The following is a 19,425-nucleotide window of genomic DNA, read 5'->3' as shown; positions in this document are numbered from 1 at the left end:
TATACGGCTGACTAAATTGAGACCCGATAAGAACCATATCGCTCTTCAGAACTGCCACAATCGTGCCGTTCTTTGTTTGTGGTATCACCCCAATAACGTTCTGATGCGTGAAGATTTCCTTCTTCAAAATGAAGTCATAAATCCTCAAAATGGTGTTTTCAACGTACGCTATGTGCGATGTGCCTTTGATGAACTCAACACCCGTCACGCCGTGACAGGTGAGGCGACACAACTCGGATATCCCCGAGCAACAAAGACTCATAACCGACAAAGAAGTCTCGCTGAGCGTCGCAAAGAACGGCACAGACACCGCAAACTTCAAAATGGGCGCCGCAACTTTCAAATCACAAATCACCTCTCCACGTGAGAGATGAACGATGACCATTCTCATATTTTTCATTCCGATAAAAAGGATAGAATCTGAGAGTTCAAATGTCGTCGACTTTCCTAAGACATCGATTGGACTGCATTTCCACGAACTTGTGTAGACGGGCTTATTCTCATTTTTGTGGATATGCTCACCAGAGATAAGAGAGAGCAATGAAATGTCGTCGCTGGGACTTCCGTGGCATACTTTCACGTGCCTATACCTCACCCCGTCGGAGACAAGTCGTTTGATTAACTTCCCGTCGACATTTGCAATTGAAAGATATTTCTTCAAATTTTCGCTTGTATTGATGAGGTCACTGATTTGGAGTCTCAGCTTTGTTTTCCTGTACTCTTCCAAATTGCCCATCTTCTTTATTTCAGTCTCACAAAGGGTTGGGTCGAAAAAGATGGACGAGAGGATCGTCTTGTCAGTTACTTCCTTCTCGAATTGGGGAAGTTGCGACAATTTTGTGTAGTACTTCTTCCCTTCAACGTAGTCGTGCATTTGCGCGTACCTTAAAATGAGGTACCGACGGATGAGGTATAACAAAGTGGTGTCGTTGTTGTTCTTTAAACTAAAAATAAGTCTTGGTATGAAGAAATTATCGGGTTTTATAAAAAGTGATGAACAAAACCCTTAAAAAGACAAACTCGACAAATGACGACAAGTACTCGTCCAACTCCTCCAACTTATCGGTATCGACTAAATTGAAGACGTGAGTCGTGTCTAAGAATATTTTGAGTTCTGCAGATATTTGTGTGAACGCTTTCTGCCCGTATTTCTCTCTGACATATTGCAAAAGCATCACCTGAAGTTCTTCTTCGCACTTGCTCATTGTTCTTCCTTTTTTTTAGTTTGTACCTTTTTTTATTATTAAATACTATAATTGATATAATATAAATAATATATAATAAAATAATTAAGATGATTAACTTTTTAAGTATTATAAAACTATTATTTTATTAATATGAATAATATCAGAGTATATAATAATGTATATAACAAACACTTCTAATTATAATTTTTGTTATTATTATATTTAAATCATTGAATGAACTTTTAAGGTTATATTGAGGTTTTTATTTATATCTATTTGATTACTTTATTATAATATATAGTTTATTTATTAATATATAATACTAATAATGGTAGTTATATTATTTATTATTATAATTATTCTATAGTTATATAGTAAAGTACTGTTACTATAATATATAATATTAATATTAATATAAAGTGAATAACATAAAATAAATAATTTAATAACATAATTCAAGACAACATATCAACTTTCCTTTCATTTTTGTGTTATGATGGTGGTATTGCAGTTATCTGCGAAAAGTTTTGTATAGCGCTTTGGACCTGTCTAATTTTCTTGCTGCACTCGGGGCATTCGTCTGCGACTCTAACTAATTTACAATTGATTCGAAGGACGTCGTCGTATTGTTTCTGAAGTTCTTCAAGTTGTTCTTGAAGTTGTGAGAAAGCTTCTTTGCTCTTCTGTCGACTTTTTCTTGCGCTTTCCTTGTTCTTGAGCTTTCTCTTAATTTTGTTAAGAGTGGCTCGTTCGTTTTTTGTGAGAGTTCTTCGGTCCTTGAGTTCGTTTGTGTAGTCATCGAACTCCTCAAGAGTCATGCTTTGTAAGTCGTCTTCCGAGAGTAACTTCGAGTAGTCGATATTCTGAAACTTCTTCTTCCTCCTATGAATTGGAGTATAAATATCGTCGACATAGCTCTGTGGAAACTGTGGAGGTTCTGTTTTAAACATCACATTTTGAGGGACATATGGCGTGAATGATTGATATGGAGACATATCAGTAGGGTTACCCGGTTGTGCACGTTCAGTCGGATCAGGTTTTGGTATTGAAACTTGGGTGGTCGAAGTCGCTATTTTCGAACCATTGTCCATTTTCTAATTTTTTATAGTTTCCGTCATCTCATTTCAAGATTCTATTTTTATATAATTGTTTTACTATATTATATAGTTGTCTCTTTTGTATTTTTGGTTCTCTGACACCCTCATTCTTTCTTTTTCTAATTAGTTTATATATCATTTTACTATTAGTTCTATATAAGAAGTGCGATGACGTAAAGCTGCGTGGAATAATCTCTTTTTTAGAACAACCATTATTATAGTAAATTAAACTATTAATATACAATTTGTTTCAAAGTGAAAAATCATGAAAAATGTTATTAAAAAAACAAAATGTTTTTTCTTATTCTGAAAAACAACCGTCATAGCACGACGGAAAATGATGAAGATAAGTCACTTAGAAAGACACACTGCTACGAACTTGATTGGGTTTTCTTCTGGGAAACAAATTGTGTTGTTATAAAACCGGTTTGAGTAAGCGGAATACGTTGTGTTTAAATTATCTTCGACTTTGAAAGCTTGAGCGACTTGATACAAATTCTTTGGCGAGTTAAAATATGAACCATTGTCATAGTTTCGACTGCAATAGAAGTTTCCGTTGACAAATGAAAACACAAAAGACTTTTCGTCGACTTGAAGTTCATAGTCATTGAGTTTTTGAATAGTAGAATGAAATGCGCCAAAGAAGTTACCATTCTTTGTCTCGAAAATCGTCAAAACGTTTTTGTGATTTTGGAGAGTATGATTAAGTGTGCACTTATTCAAATTGTTACTTGCAGAATCCAAAATGGTGGTGTAATAAGTGAACCCAGTATACTTGTGTATCCCGTCTAAGAATTTCATTGTTTCGGTGTTTTTGAGAGGGAACTCTGTTTGCATGATTGTGGAGGTAAGTAATATCGAGTTGTAATTAACACTTTTATACCTTCATTCACCTTCTTTTTGTGTTTCTCGAAGACTTCAATATGATATTTTTTCGTATAAAATAATAAGAAAAAAGTGCGGAAAACTTTTGGGGAATACGAAAACTATTCACAAAATAAAGATCTTAAACAAATATTGGTAAAATACATTGGCACACTATTTTTTTGTCTAAGATTTTTGTCTAATTATTAACGATTTTTTTATTTTATATAAATAGTAAAATAAACAATTCTCTTTTAATTCAAAACATTTCAATTACTTTTCCAGTTTTTAGTTGATTTTATTGAATTACGTGGAATTTCAATCTATTATATTTGTATGTTTTTTACAATTAAATACTAGCATTAAATAGTATATTTTTAAATTTATTAACTTAAATATTTAAATTCTCTTTTTTTTGAAAAGTTATAAAAGAGTTGTCAATTGTAATTTGTTATTCAACTTTTTTTGTTATTGTAATTTGGTAATTTCAATGATATATAAAACTATTTGATGATAGTAATATAATTAATATTATTATTAATATAATATTAATAATTAATTTAACTAATGTGATTTTAGAAGTAATAGTTTGGTTTTTATATTTTATAGTAATAAAAACAAAATGATATAAATTTGTTGTATGGTAAAATTATAATACTTTCTTTCTGTGTTTTTCATAATATTTGGAATAGTTGTTTTACCATTTAAATACGAATAAAACTCTTAATTTAGTAAATTAAAATAAATCAAAAAAATGAAGAATACAACCAACTTAATAAATTAATTAATGGAAAAGATCAACTGCACGATTCCTGTCTATAGCATGTGTCGTTGTGGCGAGACTTTTTATGTTGGAGGAGGTGGAGGAAGTTGTCACAGTGGTGTTAAAAATGGGATTGTGAAAGTTTCAAGCAAACCACAAAAAGGCGATTTTCACGAGACTGGTGGCGACGCCGTTTCCTGTCTGATATCCCTCAAACAAGGAGAAAAGGAATATTTTGTGTATAGCACAAATGAGTTTTTGAATATATCAGATGTTCAATTTGAGAGTTGTCAGCGCTACAAAGCACTTGATGTTGAAGATGCTGAAGAGAATATGATCGAGGCGAAATGTTTCTACTACGACGAGAAAAGAAAGTTTCTCTATGTTGGTTGGAGTAGTGGAGAAATCCAGAAATGGAGTGTTGAGGCAAAGACCCTCACAAAAGTCCAAACGTTTGCCCATGAGATTAAAAATGTCGTCAATGCTCTCTGTGTCAATACGACTGCTTTAATGTGTACAACTCACGACAGATTTCTGGCAATATTTGATCTCAAGAGTGGGGACCTTGTCAAGAAAGTGTTTCCTGAAGATTTGAACAAGAAGTGGGATAACAAAATATTTTGGGGTGTTGCCTGCAACAACGAAACTATTTTTGTTGGAATGATGCAACCCAAAACACCTTCATACTTTGTCGCTTTGGATAAGGAAGAGTATAAAATGAAGAAATTGGTGTATCTCTCCAAATTCCAAATATCGTCTGGGTTTTCTGTGAATGAAATAGATAATGTCGCGTCGGTTGGAACGAATGATGGAACAGTTGTGCTTGTCGACTTAAAAGAAGCGAAAACAATTTGTGAGAAACGTCACCATAACTTCATTGTGACTGACACCATGTGTGAAAAGGAAAAAGTATTCAGCGTATCGAATGACTATAACTTTGTCAGCTCACCTGTCCCAAAGTACGGTTTGTTTTTTTATTGATATTTGGATACAACTCATACACAGAACTCTTTCCAGTTATTGTCATATTCATTATTATGTGCATCGTACTTTACTTGTTCACCAAATTATTCTCGAATTATTAATTAATTAATTATTTGGGTTAAGTTGAAACATTGCGATGTGTTAAATTTTAAATAATAAATGAATATGCATTAAATTTATGAGAAGTTTGAAAGAAGAATAATCAATATGGGTATAAACACTGAAACGAAGTTTTTAATATTTTGTTTGGTACAATTTTTGAACAATTAAAATATTGAAAATCGAAACAAGAAACCAATTTTCATATACAATTTAAAATATAAACTTAAAAAGTCATTTTAGATGAAAGTATCAAAGATTAATATAATGTTAATTGGACAAGAAAATAAACTACTTGGAAATTATTTAAAAACAAATCTTTTTAAGAAATGCACACAATGTGTTGAAAATATTAATGAAGAGACTTTAATAAGTGACAGCTCTTTTTTGATGGAAAGAGGGGTGGTACTGATGAATTATAGTTCAAAAAAATATAATAACAATTTTAAGTCGTGCTGGAAAAGCGTTGACGTCTTTGTTTTGGATTATTCTGTTGCTTCATATCTTTCTTTTGACGCACTGCAGTTCAGGTTTTTGTGTGAAGTCAACAAAAATGAAATGACAGGGGGTGTTATCTTAGTGGGAACAGATTGCGAAACCCGAAACACAAACAACGTCGAAGACGATGAACGGAAAGTCGAGATGGAAGATGGACTAAAATTTGCACGGAGTATACAAGCTGCTGGGTACGTTGAATGTTCATTTAAAACTGAGTTTAATACACAAACACTGCTTGATGTAGTGGGAAGAGTTATCAATTCAAAAAGAAGTGATTGAGATGATTATATAATTTGTGTGTATTTTAGGAGTTGTTTTTAGTTTAAGTTAAACTGCGATTTTCACAAAACAAAAACCATTTGATATTATTTGAAAATACTCACTTTATATTAATTAAAATATTCAAAAATAGTGATTGTATTCTTGGCATTCATTGTTATTTGAATTTTTCAAAAGGTACAAAACAAGCACATCTTTTTATCACATCACTTTTCACACTTCTTATCGAAACAAGGCACTATCATTTATTGTTATTTAGCAAGTTAATCGATTTTTCAACAATTTACCTATTTACAAAAATACCAATGTAATCAAACACATTTTCTTGGTTTGAGAAAACTCAAAAATAATAATACTGTTTTAAACTAAACAATAACCCCAGTTAATTGGTCAAATAAATCCATATTGAAAATAATTGATGTTTTGTTTGTTAAATAAAAATTTGATTGATTCTAAAAATAAATAACAGTTAAAACCGATATTTTTTGCACTAATATTATTTTTTTCTTCTTATGCTATTATTTAGGGGTTTTCCCATTTCTTTTTGATGTTTTCAATGTATTATTATTGTTTATTGAAAACACCGGGCTTATTAAACATGAATAATCAAAAAGGAAATTATCATCAAATTGTACCAAGATATTACCAAAAAAATTCATCAAAAACTCAAAGAATAATCCTTTCTATATATTATCAAATATAATTTTTAATTATTATTTAATTTGCAATTGTGAACTGTCGATTGTTCTTTTATCTTAAAATAAAGCACACTTTTAAAAACATTTTTAATTATCAAATGAGTTTTTAATTGAATCTAAGACTTGGGATAACTTTTAAAAAATTTGGTTGGTTCAAATTTCCATTTTTAAGTACACCAAAATAACATTTTAGTGTTAAAATAACTGTGTTTTGTAATAAAAAACATCTCATTGTTCTTATAGTGGTACTATTGCTGGGATTAAGATAAGTTTAGGCAAAATGTTGAAGAGTGTTTGATTTAATTATTAAAAAGTGTCCAATAGTGTGCTCGACGAAGTCCGAAGAAAAAAAACGTCTTCTGTTCATTTTTTGTGAGAAATAAATAGAGAAGCAAGAACTCACTTTGTAACATTTCGATGATTATAGTTGTACTCTTTGTTGTAGCCGTCTCTCAGACAATTGTCTGCTCACCAACCTCCAGCCAATGTGAGACAGGTCTTAAATTGCTCTGTTTGTTTTCCACAATCTACCCAATTATTATTCTTTTATTTTAACACAATTTCATTAATTATTTTGTTGTGATATGTTCAACTTATAAACAGATGGAAAAGGAGACTCCAAGATATGTGAAGTGCTTTATATCTCTTATTTCTTTAACATGACATCGAGTTGTCTTGCAGATATGAGTTCAATTAATAACTTCGAGTTTGATGGAAATTATGATATAACATTTGAAAGTGGTGTTATCACACAGACTTCGTTTTCATTTCTGACCAATTCAAACTCGACAATTCATGGTCTTACAATGTTTGATGGGAATGTACTTACTCTAGCGGACAGTTCAACTGTTTTTATTGACTCAAATTTTATGTTTAGAGGTGTTTCGTTTGACTCTGGAATTATTACAGTTATTGGTAATGTAGAAATTGACAAAGTTGTAGAAGTTGGGAAAAATGGAAGACTTTATGTTAATGGTAACATTCTGATCAAAAGCAGTGGATTTCTTGTGTGCACTTCATGTAATATTAATTCGTATTTAATCATAATGGAGAAAGACTCAACTCTCATTTTAAAAAAAAATGCAACACTTATAACAAAACAACTCAAGACAAGTCTAAATAATACAATTATTATAACCAAAAGTACAATAGATGTGGACACAATTGAAGTTATCTCATTGAGTAGTATTTATATGGATACTGTGTCATGGGTTTCAACAAGAGTGCACACCTTAAAATTGTCAGACAAATCGACTGCAATATTTCAGACGAAGACAAATTCCAATGAGCTGAGTGTTATTGGCGAATCTGGTTCTGAATTTAGATTAAATGGTGAGGTTATTCTTGGGAGTATAAATGTTGTTGACTCAAAATTGACAATTGACTTTGCAGTAAATTTAAAAGCGATTGGTATTATGTTACATGGAAATTCCGAAATTTTTATTTATGATGAAGTTACAATAGAGTCAAACACAATTTCTTTTGGAGAACAAACTAAGGGTGTTATTGATGGGAACACAGCACACTTTATATTTTCAAATTTTGAAATTAGAGGAAACGCAACGTTTGGTACAAAAAATCAAAAGAGTGATCAAGAAGAAGTTGAACAACAAGATTTGAATGAAAAGACGATATTATTTGATGGTAATTTGCTTCTTAAAGACACTGCGGTTCTTGGCGTTGGCATCAACTCTAAAATTGATGCAACACAACCAATCACACTTTTTGGAGAGTCAAAACTTATATTAATGGGAAGCTTTACATCAAAAGTGTCAAAAAGTAGAGATGAATCATTCGACGTTTTGTTTTACAATTCTTCAACACTTGAGTGTTCTGGGCTGTCACTCATTCGCGTGGCTAATACTATTTTGGTGACAAACAACGCAATTGTCGTTTTCACAGGCAAGACACAATTTTCATCAGGAAAATTGTTACTAGCAGAAACAGCCCAACTCGTCTTTTCGAATTTCTCTGTTTCCACATTAACAACACTTTTTGTCACAACAGACACAGCAAACGTCGACTTTTACTCTGATTCTGAAGTTGTTTTCAACAACATTAAAGAAACGGTGACATTTGACTATTGTGTGCTCTCGTTTCATGATCTATCCGATGTGACATTTTGGCCAAATTCTCACGTGAAAGTGCATTCTTGTGTTGAATTTTCAATGGCACTTCGTCGGCTTTCAACAAAGCGATGTCAATAGAAATCAACCAAGGATTATACTTTATTGGTGAACCAAAAGAAAACAACAATTTGGAAAATGACAAGGAGTCCAATGATTATGTTCTTGAGTCAATTGTAGAGTCTGGTGCATACATATACCTCTTTGGTGATTTTATAAATGAGGACAATTGTAACAGTGAAATTGATAGTATTGAGTTGTATAGAGAGTGTTTTGCTGTTGTAGTTTTAGATGCATTAATTACAGTGTCACATCCTTCTATACTCGAACCTCCTATTTTTAATGTATTAGAAGGGAATACACAAGTGTATGACGACTCCTTTCAGGCAGATGGATGTTTTGACTTGTTTGGATATATTTATTCATATGAATTGGACGAGACAGAAACATCAAAACTTGTTGCGAATGGAACAATTCAAAGGATATGCCCTAACACATCAGAACCTTTTAATTACACAGCGTTTTGCTTTATGAATGGAACCAACTTCGTCCCATGGTATGACCGTGGGATGACAGACTACCCATTTACTGCGCCAAACTGTCCATACCCGTCATATGAAGACGGACATCTTTTAATTATTCCCAAGAACAATCAAATGCGAATTGAAGGTATTCCAAACTGGCCAATGTTTATTGATATTGTTGGGGACAATCCCGTAGATGTCATTGCAGACACAAGTAAAAATGGAAACGAAATTTTTTTGTATGGCAATTTTAGACTGACAGGAGAAGAAGGTATATATACAGCACAAATACCCAAGTGTTCCGAACTAACAGAGAAATTTGTTTACTTTGGGAATTGGACGAGATACTTCCTGACGTGCAAGGACTATCCAATGATCGACGTTGACAGTGGGATCGATACACTTGATGTAGGATTGGGTAAGGCTCAGTTTCGGGTTCTTGGGCTTTCAAACATGCCACTTGTAATATATTCCTTAGTGTCTGAGGATTACACTTTAATGTCTCCAGAAATTACAGACGTTGGAGTTCTCGTGATGAGTCGGACTTATTTTAATTACACGTATTTGCCTAAAGGAGAAAATGCTTTCGCACCAAAAATAAACAAAAACTCAATTCAAAACACAATAAAAACCTCAAATTTAAATGGAAAAGAAACACAAAGGAGTTACATCGGTTGGGGAATATCAAAAAGACCAAATTATGTTCAAGTTGAAAAAAGACAGCGAATAAAACTTGCCGAATTAAGTAAATATAAACAAAACACTGGACATAATTTGCTTCAAAATTATAAGAATGTTAAGAAAATAAAAATTCAGAACATTATTGAGAAAGAAATAAACGAAAAACAAGACACGACAAAAATAAACACATCAAAAGAAAAGAAGTTGTACAAAACCGAAGTTTCTGGTGATAACAATTTAAAAGAACAAACCAAAGCAAGAACAAATGGAAAACAATTGCTTAATAAAAAGCAAAACGAATTGTTTAAATATTCTGAATATGTGTATTTTGTTGATAATACAATGCATTCAAAACATTCATCAGGTGGGAAGCACATCTCCCATAAATTCTACAAAGGCAACAGTGAGTATTCGAAATGTGGTGACAATACAGAGGATTGTGTGAATGCTACATATGCAATTAACTGTGCAAAGAATTATTTCATGCTGAAAATGGGTGTTTGTCTTTTTGGGGAGCAGAGCAAGTGTCGTGGCATTCTTGGGGGAATCTGTCTTAAAACGACTGGATACTTTGATTACAAAAACGGTGAGCAAGTCCAATGCGATGCGACATGTTTGACTTGCAACAAAGAGAGTTGTGAAATCTGCGCAGATGGAAAAACACTCATTGATGGAAAATGTGAAGACGCATCGACGGGGAAAGGGTATTTAGCAACAACAAATGGAGTCATTGCTTGTTCAGATGGTTATTTTGATGAGAACAAGTCTTGTAAAATATGTTCAGAGAAATACACAAATTGTGAAATGTGTGATAAAAAGAAGTGTATAAAATGTAAGCTAAATTATATAGTAAATATCACGGGAAATTGTGAAGCGACACATTGTGCGGTGTTGAATAAGAATGTGTGTATGAGTTGTGAAAATGGGTATGTTATGTCATCAGAAGGGAAATGTTTTATGCCAATTGATAATTGCTTGTTCTATCAAAATAGTATTTGTTTGGAGTGTTTGAAACCAAAGAAATTATTTAATGGGAATTGTGTTGATGTAATACCAAATATTGATGAAGATAGTTGTCTTGAGTACAGTGAAGTTGGCTGTCTTCAATGCAAAGATGGGTTTTATACCGAAAACACCAAGTGTGTACGATGTAATGTGAAGTGTAAGCAGTGCACTGGCAATGCCGAGAAGTGCCAGGATTGTATTGCAGGGACTGTGCTGCAGAACGGGAAGTGTTTGACAATCTTTGAGTTGGAGGGTATCTGTAAACAGTTTAACCCAAGTGGCAGTTGTATCTCATGTGTGGATGGTTACTATGTAGATGATTCAACTTGCTCTAAATGTTCTCCCAATTGCAAAGTGTGTACAAACAGTGAATCATGTGATTTGTGTGAGACTTCGTACTTTAAAAACGAGTCGAGTCACTGCGAGAGTGTGTCTGAATTGGTTGGTTGCAAGCAGACCAATGAAAATGGATGTTATTTATGTGAGAACAACTATTTCTTGTCGTCTTGGCGGTGTGAAACATGCTCGCAGAATTGTAAAATGTGCAATTCAAAGACGACATGTGAAGAATGTTTAAACAATTGGGAATTAAAAAATAATCAATGTGTTGAACGGCTTGCAATTGATAATTGTAAGTCTGTTATTAATTCATACTGCACAAAATGTAATATGTGGCACGCACTCTCACATGATAAAACAGCGTGCAAACCGGAGCTTTACAAGCGAACTATCACAATAGTTGTTTGTTGTGTGATTGTTGTAATAATTATTGCAGCATTTCTTATGGTAGTTATTGGCAGAAAGATAATCAAGAGCCGACTCCGTGCAAAGGAGCGCAAGGAAAAGGGTGTCATTTCAATGTCCGAAAACAGTGTTTTGCTTACCCCGTTTGGAGAGGGTCTTTCTATCTCCCAAAAACAAATTTCATATGTTGATCAAGTCGAAGTAAACAAAGAAACAGTGATGAATATAGTGCTAGGCAATGCGACAAACGACACAACAAAACTCCAAATCACAACATCTCAAAGTGAGTCGTTAAAAATTGAGATTAAGCCTGATGTTGTTTTATTACGGAAGGGTGAGTGCTGCACCTTTTCAATTGCAATTACTCCTTACTGTTCAGGGGAGTATACAGGAAACTTGGCTGTTGTTTACTGTTATCTCAAAAGCGGTGATGAAATGACTGAAATAATCCCATATTCTGCAGAGACTGTACTGTCGACTTGGATTGACGAGAACTCAATAAAGAACATGAAACAGATTGGAAAAGGTTCGTTTGGTGTTGTCTACAAAGGCAAGTTCAAGGGCAATAAGGTTGCAGTCAAAAAACTGAACATCTTGCAGGGCGACTCTGCTTTTGCTGAGTTTGAAAATGAAGTTGAGATGCTTGAAAAGATGAAGAGCAATTACATCATAAAATTTTTTGGTGCTGTCCACGTTGGCAATAGTAGAATGATTGTTATGGAAATGGCTCCACACGGGAGTTTGAGTCGCCTGATTGAAAAGGTCAAGAGCAAAAAGATCCCAAAGAAGTTGCGAATGAAGTTCTGTCTTGACTCGTCAAAGGGAATAGCTTACCTCCATCAAAACGGTATTTTGCATAGAGACATCAAGCCGGGTAACATCCTTATCACTGCACTCTCCTTCGACGACGAGGTAAACGCCAAACTGAGCGACTTTGGAAGCTCTAGAAATGTAAATAGAGCAGCTGCATTTGACATGACGTTCACATGTGGAATTGGTACACCAATATACATGTCACCAGAGATATTAAACAGCGAAAAATATCAATTGCCCGCAGATATTTACGCGTTTGCAGTTACTATATACGAAACATCTATTTGGGGTAAGGCTTATACAAACATTAAATTCGCATTTCAAATTGCAAATCACGTCTGTGAAGGTAAAAGACCAGACCTTTCCACAGTTGATAAAGACATCGCAGATCTTGTACAATGTATGTGGAAACAAGACCCAGCAGAAAGAATCAAAATAGACAACGTTGTTGAGAGACTCGAAATTATTGTAAATGAAACTCAAAGAGGCACAGAAAAGGAAATAAACATTGATGCACTTTGAACATATTAGTAGTCATTTTTTAAATATTGTTTCAACTTTTCATTGTTATTTTTGTATTGAAATAATTAAAAATATTTAAAAAACATGAAAAAGAAGTGTTTATAAAACAGTTATGTTCTAATTACAACAAAAGGCATATTATTTCCCTGATTTGTTTTTAGACTCAAAAACTTATTTATAAATTATAAACTTCTTCCCATCATAACAATGTCATTTTATTTATAATACTGAAAGTAAAAATATCCATTTATATACCAAAATTGATATAGACCAAAGCATAATAAAAATTAACTAAAAAATATCATTAATCAGTCGACGGTGGTGAATCTGCCGATTTTGCAAGATTAGGATTATTCAGTAATTCTTGTTCCGATTGATTTCTACCAACCGTTTCCTGGAATTGGATTGGTGATGCTCTAGTAGAGTCGGTAGCCAATAAATTGACCTCGATTTGTGGGCTTAACGAACCACTCTTTTCTTCATTTGAAGAATTGTCCATGTTTTCTTTGAATGATCCCTTCGCAATTCTTTTGAGTTCGTCTGCGCACCCAGATTGTTGCACAAGTCCGCTAAATATCGACTTTTCGTCTTCAATCAAGTTGATTGGGGCGTCCATTTCCTTTAATTTTCCTTTATCGAAAACCATCACCTTATTTGCGTCCATGATAGTTTGTAATCTGTGTGCAACAGTAATCACTGTGATATCCTCAAAGTTTCTTCTGACCATTTCCTGGATGTTTTTGTCTGTTTGAATGTCGATATTTGCAGTAGCTTCATCCATGATCAAAATTTTTGAACCTTTCAAAAGTGCTCGCGCCAGACAAATAAGTTGTTTCTGTCCCAAAGAAAAGTTGTCTCCACCTTCAGTCACTTCGTCTCCAAGGTCATTTGTTGATTCAACCATTTTTAGTACATTCCTCAACTTTTCATCTTCCATTTGGTTCCATGGGTCTAAGTTGTCTCTCACAGTTCCACTAAAGAGTGTTGCTTCTTGTGGCATAATGCACATCCTCTTCCTCAAAATGTCCAATGGAATTGTTGAAATATCAATTCCGTCGACTTTAATCTTACCAGAATAAGCTTCTTCTATTCTGAAAAGTCCAGCCATTAATGTGGACTTCCCGCTTCCAGTTCTTCCAACAACTCCAATCTTCTCTTTTGGCAATATTTTGGCTGTGATTCCTTTCAACACGACGGGGAGACCTCTTCTGTATCTAAACTTGAATTTATTGAATTCAATAGAACCATTTGACGGCCATGATGATGGTGGATTGTGGTACTTGTCTTTCACACTTTCTGCCTCTTCCTCTTTCAACTTTTTAAGCTGCAAAACTCTCTCAGTTGATTGCATGGTTGACTCGAGTTCTATGATGGCTTGAGTGAAGACACTTACAGTGGATGGAACGTTGCACACATTTGAAAGAGCGGTTCCAGCAACAGAGGGGTCCATTGATTTGGTTATTTTGGTGATTACAAGAACTAAAACGGTGACTGAAGTGATGAAAACACCCAACCAGTCCATACGCTGACCCATCCTATATGTTATTTTTGTTGTTTAACTTTCAAATTTAAAGCAAACAAAGAACAAACCAAAGTTTTGCCATTTTAGTGAGGTACATAGTCGTTGTATTGTTCTTCAGTTTTTCAATCAACTTCTCTTTGAATTGCTCTTGTCCGTTTGATGTTCTTATTGTAGACAAACCCAAAAGAGTTTGATCATAGTGAACAAAGATGGGAGCTCTTGTAATACCCTCAAGTCTTTGCAATTCAATGATTGGCTTGACGGAGAACATATAAATGATAATAAAAATGATGGCTATAACAATTGCCAAAATAATTAAGTAAATAGACGCCCTACAGACTGTTATTGTTACAATGATAATAGTGGTGATATTCACAATCAGTGGTTCACAGCACAGACCCATACCATAATCGATATTCTGGAAATCTTTTGAGAAGTAATTAACAATTCTACCCATTGGCGTCACATCAAAGAACCCCAATTTACACTTCAACAGTTTGTGGATAAGTCTCTTGTGTAACCCAAGTGAAACAAACAATGTAAAGAGAATGATCGCTTCTTCGCTCAAAAGGATACCAACAACATCACCAATGAAACAGTAAGCAAATATGTTGAAAGTAGCTTGATCCCCCTGTGGCGCGCCCATTTTTGGACGAATTGTTTGTGCCCATTTAGTGAAGTAAGTGTTATAGTAATAGAGTGCACAAATTCTCCCGGCAAGGCAGATCCACATGATAACAAACATAACGAGAGAGCCAGATTTTATGTATTCCCAAAACACCCTGAGTGGTACTCTACCCACTTCTTTTGTTTCTTCTCGTGTTTTTGTACCCGAAGCATCCGCTGTGATAATTTCTTCTTCTTTTTGTTGTTCTTTCTGTGCTCTTTTGCTTAAAGTCTTTACATATTCTGAAGCCGGAATATTTGACTTCTTAAGTTCTTCTAAAGAACCATTAAAAACCATTTGGTTGTTCTCAATGACCAAAATCCTGTCTGCTTTCTCCAAGAAGTACGTCTGATTTGTTACTACTATCCGAGTTTTTCCTGCCAAATGTTTCTGAATGGCATTTTCAAAGATGTAAGTACCCACATTAAAGTCGACCGCACTCAGTGGGTCGTCCATTAACACAATGTCTTTCGGGTCGTACAAAGTTCTTGCTATGTTGACTCTTTGTCTCTGTCCTCCCGACAAATTGGCACCTTTCTCTGCAATTACATAAGCATCGCCGCCAACCAAAGAATCAATATCTGATGCTAAACAGGCGTCGAAAACAGCTTGTTTGTATTGTTTCTTGTCATAAGAAGTTAAGAAGCAGACGTTTTCTCGAACTGACGCATTCATCATCCAAGGTGTTTGACTTGTGTATGCAATTTTGCCATTAATCACGGTGTCTCCTTGTGTCTTTTCCAATTCGTTCAAAATGGACATCAAGAAAGAACTTTTACCACTGCCTACACTACCAAGTACACAGACCAGCTCTCCTTTCTTAATCTTCAAATCGTCACAGGCAAAAGCAGTTTCATTGTTTGGATATGCATAATTCACTCTGCTCATTTCAATTGCATATTCACTGTTACTTACAGTTGATGTGATTGGTACCAATTCGGGGGTCATCAAGAATTTTTTCAATCTTTTCATCGAAACAATAATACATGAGATATTCATCATACCCATACCAATTGTTCTCACTGGAATTCTAATAGAATTGAACAATGAAAGGACTGTAACAACAAGTGGAATGGTAAGCTCGACTTTTGAGTATACCATAGCAACAAACATCAAAATAGCCATCATTGGTCCTTATTGTTATGTTTCAAATACAAAATATAATTTTTTGTTTAATTTTACATAATGGAGAGGTATATTTATTATATTTAAAACCGGTCTAAGCAACAGAAAAACAAACCGACATCAATGGTTACCATGTAAAACAAAGCTCTGAAAAACCCAGTGAAATACAAATGAACCAATTCCCAAGCTCTGAATTTCTTGATCTTTTCTTCAAGTGGGTTCTCCCATCTGTTGTATTTAATGAACTTTATGTTCCTTAAAATTTCATTAAAGAATGACAACCTCAAATCTTTGTTCGAAACAAATTTGTTGTAAAAGAAGTCATTTGTCTTTCCGTAGATAAAGTTGACAATAAGGTAGACAGCCAAAATAACTAACGAGACATATACCCATTTCCCGACATAAGTCCCCAAATATGAGTACAATACAATGAACATTGGTGGAGAAGCAATTCCCATCATTAAAGTTTCAATGTTGTTTAAGATAAGATACGAGTCGTTTGACATCAAGTTCACAAGTCTTCCCGGCTCTTCAATTCCGGCCGCATTGAGCCTTAAAGCTTTTTCATAAATAAGACCTGTCAGTCCATTTCTTATTCTCAAAGCTGTGGTGAAGTAATATTTCTTAGCAAATTCTGATGAAGTACAAGTAATCAATTGGAATGCAATCGTCAACACGACAAAAAGTGCACCAATTCCTTTTGAAGGATTTTCGGTGTTAAGCCACTTGGTAAAGTACTGGCACATCAATGGGAATGAGATACAAAACAAGTCAAAAATGACTGTCAATATATACATAATCAGGAACCACTTCCACTCTCTCTTACAGATCACCCATGATATTGATGGTCTCTTTGTTTTAAGTTCCTTGTTCCAAGCATCAACATAAAAATTGACTTCGTTCTCAACGTTCAGTCTTCTTGAAACGGGATTCATGTCTTTGATTGTCAAATTTCCCTTTCTGCCCTTCATAATTTGTGGAATGGCTGCTCGGAATAAAATTGTTCGTAAAAACTTACGGATGGAGTTTGGTGATTTATCATTACCAACTACATCAGTGGTTTCAAAGTATGCATCTTCTTCAGAAGTGGAAGAAGATATTTCGGGTGATTCATCGGAGAGTTCAATGCCACTTTCAACGTCTTTAGCAGCCATTTAATGTTTTGTACTTCCTTAGATGGACTTTATATACGGAATTTTTAAAGTAAAACCCTTTCTTTACAATCGATGTGTGTCCAAAAAAATTTTATCCTTCAAAAAATGTTCAATTTTTGGATGTTCGATATCCATTTATATCTTGTTATTATACATCAGTGTCTTGATGTTCAAAGTCGGGGAATTGGTCATCTAAAACAATTGATTTAAAACCCGCAAACATTTTAAAACAAGAAGTCGATTCATTTGACCTTTTTATTTTGTTCAAAAAGATCAATTTTTTGTATCTTTTACTTGTTCAAAAAAGTGGATATTAGTTTGTTGTTTTTTAAATAGTAAATTGTTAATTAAAACTATTGTTAATAATAAAATATTATATATATACTTGGTAATAATTAATAATTATAAAACTTTAAGTTATGAAATATATTTTTGTTAATTCTTTATACAAAAATCGTAAGGAGAGTTTTAAGTTCAAAATAATGGAAGTTAGTTGTTATTGAAAATGTGCAAAATGTATTTAGACACTTTTTCGATGATATTAAAGAATATAATATAATTTAATGTATAAAATAGAGTCATTACAATTATTGAATGAACCTATATATACAAGGTTTCTTCAAAATAATTAATAGAGTCAATCTTATTACTATTTAGATTAGTACATTTATGAACACAGTTAAGTAAAAATTAAAAAACACAGTATTTTAAATTCATATTTAAGAAATTTTATTTTAAAAGTGCCTAATTAAACTCTTATTTTTTTTGATCGTTTTAAAACCGAATCGAAGATAATTCAATGGCTTAAAATGAAATTACAATAAAATCATAAAAAGAGCCATAGCCATAAGAACGTAAATGCCATTTGTACTAGACAGATTAATGATTTCATCGCATTCACTCTTTTTGCTTTTGTAACCACGGAACCAGAAGACGTCCATTCTGTCCATTTTCAAAGAAATAGACGTTCCATTTATTGTTGTAGCAGTTCCATTTCCCATCAGTTGTTCCAAACAGTACGACTTGTTTGGTTTGTAGAATGTGTAATTATACAACACGTTTCTCACATTCACAACTAATATATAATCCGATCCATTGCAGCTCCACTGTCGTGTCGAGACGTAATTAGTAAAGTCCAGTCCCAAGTTGACAGGGATTTTGTAATCCGTGTTGATTGGGTCTTCCACACATAGGATGATGTCAGAGAATTTGTCTCGGAGTTCATAAGTGACATCCTTGACTTTCGTCCATTCTTTTTCAAATGGGTGTTTATAGTCCATTACTTTCATTTCAGTGTAGTCGTAGTACACAACACCCATCGCACCAGAAGCAATAAATTGATACACCATGTTTCTCAACTGGTCATATGTTGGTGGAAATTCCTTTGACCAGTCCAAGTTATAACTGTCGTTATAAACAGTCCAATCAAATATTTGAGGAACAGCCCACATCGCTCTTGAATTCATCATCTTCTTTCTTCCTTGCGTCACCATCACCCAAATGGACTGCAAGCTGTCAAATGTTTGGACGGGGTAATCATCAATACCAACACAATCAAATCCCTCTTTAAATATGTCATAATTGAATCTCAAATTGATCGTCGGCCACGAGACGTGTTGCCTATCTATTTCTCTGATCATACGCGTCACCTCTTTCATCATTGGAGCACACGACGCACCCGGTTCGTCTGTGATATAATGCCCAAAGAGTCCTTTTGACGTCTGAGTATCTTCAATCAATGCTTTCATGGTTGCTAAGTAATTGTTTTTCAACGTCTGGTTTGTTCCACAGTACATATTTGCCATTGGATTGAGTGCTCTGATTTTTCCATGTGTTTTCTCGTACAAGTCGTCGAGTGCCTTTTTGTTGGAGTGCCCACCAACCTTCATCAAATTGAATGGTGAATCATTGAAATGATCTATGTCAAATTGATTAAGGTCGTTCATATAAGCTCCAATGGGAAAGAATTTTTTGCCATCCACCCACGTCACCAGATTCTTGTCAATGTAAATGTCGTACTTTGGCTTCGATCCAAGTTTTCTGAAAGTCGTTTCTTCGACTCTGCCTTGAAAA

At 34.0% G+C, this 19,425-nt stretch overlaps 7 protein-coding genes across 7 annotated transcripts; 2 read left to right on the top strand and 5 right to left on the bottom strand.

Annotated features, from left to right (window-relative positions):
• Window positions 1-1,205, bottom strand: EIN_025150 (hypothetical protein; the record flags this gene model as incomplete). Its single annotated transcript, XM_004257439.1, has 2 exons — window positions 1-944; window positions 1,021-1,205. Coding segments are annotated over 2 exons (1,129 nt in total), but the record flags the coding sequence as incomplete, so codon positions are not given.
• Window positions 1,206-1,678: 473 nt separating this feature from the next.
• EIN_025140 (hypothetical protein) lies at window positions 1,679-2,278 on the bottom strand (the record flags this gene model as incomplete). Its single annotated transcript, XM_004257438.1, has 1 exon — window positions 1,679-2,278. The coding sequence occupies one exon, from the start codon at window positions 2,276-2,278 to the stop codon at window positions 1,679-1,681; it is 600 nt and encodes a 199-aa protein (XP_004257486.1).
• A 357-nt stretch (window positions 2,279-2,635) lies between these two features.
• On the bottom strand, window positions 2,636-3,085 carry EIN_025130 (hypothetical protein; the record flags this gene model as incomplete). Its single annotated transcript, XM_004257437.1, has 1 exon — window positions 2,636-3,085. One exon carries the CDS (start codon window positions 3,083-3,085, stop codon window positions 2,636-2,638), a length of 450 nt encoding a protein of 149 aa, XP_004257485.1.
• An 850-nt stretch (window positions 3,086-3,935) lies between these two features.
• On the top strand, window positions 3,936-4,996 carry EIN_025120 (hypothetical protein; the record flags this gene model as incomplete). The annotated part of the gene is made up of 2 exons (XM_004257436.1): window positions 3,936-4,875; window positions 4,917-4,996. The coding sequence occupies 2 exons, from the start codon at window positions 3,936-3,938 to the stop codon at window positions 4,994-4,996; spliced, it is 1,020 nt and encodes a 339-aa protein (XP_004257484.1).
• A 2,666-nt stretch (window positions 4,997-7,662) lies between these two features.
• On the top strand, window positions 7,663-12,884 carry EIN_025110 (protein serine/threonine kinase, putative; the record flags this gene model as incomplete). The annotated part of the gene is made up of 2 exons (XM_004257435.1): window positions 7,663-8,625; window positions 8,745-12,884. The coding sequence occupies 2 exons, from the start codon at window positions 7,663-7,665 to the stop codon at window positions 12,882-12,884; spliced, it is 5,103 nt and encodes a 1,700-aa protein (XP_004257483.1).
• A 304-nt stretch (window positions 12,885-13,188) lies between these two features.
• On the bottom strand, window positions 13,189-17,352 carry EIN_025100 (multidrug resistance-associated protein, putative; the record flags this gene model as incomplete). Its single annotated transcript, XM_004257434.1, has 3 exons — window positions 13,189-14,419; window positions 14,475-16,206; window positions 16,314-17,352. 3 exons carry the CDS (start codon window positions 17,350-17,352, stop codon window positions 13,189-13,191), a joined length of 4,002 nt encoding a protein of 1,333 aa, XP_004257482.1.
• Window positions 17,353-18,167: 815 nt separating this feature from the next.
• On the bottom strand, window positions 18,168-19,425 carry EIN_025090 (hypothetical protein; the record flags this gene model as incomplete). The annotated part of the gene is made up of 1 exon (XM_004257433.1): window positions 18,168-19,425. A coding segment is annotated over one exon (1,258 nt), but the record flags the coding sequence as incomplete, so codon positions are not given.

The sequence above is a fragment of the Entamoeba invadens genome, assembly GCF_000330505.1.
Source record: "Entamoeba invadens IP1 unplaced genomic scaffold scaff_1105074724629, whole genome shotgun sequence".
Taxonomy (NCBI): Eukaryota; Evosea; order Mastigamoebida; family Endamoebidae; genus Entamoeba; species Entamoeba invadens.
Note: the sequence above shows the minus strand (reverse complement) of the source record. Positions and strands in the feature narration are given on the sequence as shown.